This window comes from Triticum dicoccoides, chromosome 3A (assembly GCF_002162155.2).
Source record: "Triticum dicoccoides isolate Atlit2015 ecotype Zavitan chromosome 3A, WEW_v2.0, whole genome shotgun sequence".
Lineage (NCBI taxonomy): Eukaryota > Viridiplantae > Streptophyta > Magnoliopsida > Poales > Poaceae > Triticum > Triticum dicoccoides.
The window spans coordinates 456,053,878-456,055,540 of NC_041384.1; the positions used below are offsets into that span (position 1 = coordinate 456,053,878).

The 1,663-nt window shown below is 46.6% G+C and overlaps 1 protein-coding gene across 1 annotated transcript in view; it reads right to left on the minus strand.

Moving 5' to 3' along the window:
• The window catches only part of LOC119268541 (vacuolar protein sorting-associated protein 25-like), a 4,399-nt gene extending 3,796 nt beyond the window's left edge, over positions 1-603 (minus strand). Inside the window, exons 1-2 of the mRNA XM_037550201.1 lie at positions 226-603; positions 15-153 (exon numbers count right to left, since the gene is read on the minus strand). Coding sequence (XP_037406098.1) covers positions 15-73 — 59 coding nt within the window. The 5' untranslated portion in view covers positions 74-153; positions 226-603. The remainder of the gene's footprint in view (positions 1-14; positions 154-225) is intronic.
• Between the last annotated feature and the right edge of the window lie 1,060 nt (positions 604-1,663).

Here is a 1,663-nt window from a genome sequence, read left to right on the forward strand (position 1 = left end):
GGGGGGGGGATTACGTAAAGTAGGGCGGGTAGTTGAAGAAGTGGGGGAGCTTGAAATCCACCGTCCTCTGCATCTCCGCTGAAGCGCGGGCTGAGCGGTCGGATGGACGGCGGCGCCAAGCAGAAACTGCGAGCAGGGACGACGATGTAGGGCCTGCTAGGTAGGGTGGAAACGGGTCAGATTAAATAGTGTTCTGCCTAAATAATGAGTAATACTTGGACGTACCTAGGTTATTGTGACCGTAGCGATCTGATCGCCGGCGGGACTGATCTTCGACCTCCTCCAATCAATCTGCAAGCTGCCTCTCCTCTCCGCTCGGCTGATCCAGGGGGTGAGTCGTCCACCTGCCCGGCCTTGGTAGGGAGGTTCTGGCCGGTGGCTTTAGTTCAGATCGGTAGAGATGGCAGCGAGTTCATTGGTGACCGATGGAAGAAAGATTCGGCGGTGCTTCGGAGGCGCGCTCGCCGGAGAACCCAGCCCGTGTGGTACGCCGTGGTGGTCGAGTCGTCAGGGATACGAGCAGAGGAGCTACCTCGGCGCACGAAGCAGGTTTTCAGAGAACGCCGCACAGCAGTAGCAAAGAAAGAACTGCTAACAGCAACTCCACCACCTCCTCTAAAAATCTTCCCGTGACAGCATCTCTAGCAGATACACCCAACTGTTTACGGGCGCCCTAAATCTTTTTTACCGAACGGGTTTATGGGATCTGTTACGCCGTCACGGTATCACAAATTCTGCATAACTTCGTAAATTAGAGATTTCCAAAAAAAAATTGAATGGAATCATAATATAAATTAAACATATGTCCGAAAGGCAATTCACAATACAACAATCTTTTCAATTACTATAAATGTTCAAATTTGAATAATTATTACAACAACAAATTGTTTAAATCACACACAAATACATATGAATAAAACTGAGAATCAACAATGCTCAATACAATCATGCTTGAGTTGGTTGTGTGAATCACGGTTCTCGATCTTTCGGTAGGTCTTAAGAAATGCAGTGATCTCATATGCGTCCCTGGCAGGCTTCACACGGTTATCAATATTGTCATAATTATACTCTTAAGTCCATCTCTCATCCTCGATGATAATGTTATGTAAAATTACACAGACAGTCATAATGTTTTTGAGGGATCCCAAAAGCGAGCAGGACCTCGAACAATGGCAAACTAAGCTTGCAACACGCCAAATGCCCTCTCAATATCCTTTCGGCAAGTTTCTTGTGCTTCGACAAAAACTTTGTGTTTCTTGGTTTTGGGGTCACTAATGGTCTTCACAAATGTTGATCGGGAAGGATAAATACCCTCGGCAAGATAGTACCCCATGGTATACTCATGGCCATTGACGATATAGTTGCAAGCCGAAGCTTTGCCACGGGCTAGCTCAGCAAAAGATGAGATTGTTGCAAGACATTGATAGCATTGAGAGACCCTGGCAAACCAAAAAAACAATGCCAAATCCATAAATCATTTGAAGCCACGACTTCAAGCACAATGATGGGTTTTCGTTTGTGCCGGTGTATTGCCCTGCCTAAGCCACCAGACAGTTCTTCCACCTCCAATGCATGCAATCAATACTACATAACATGCCCGGCCATCCCCTTTCTCCGTTCATTGCCATGAACTTCTTCATGTCTTTCTCGTTTGGAGCTCAAA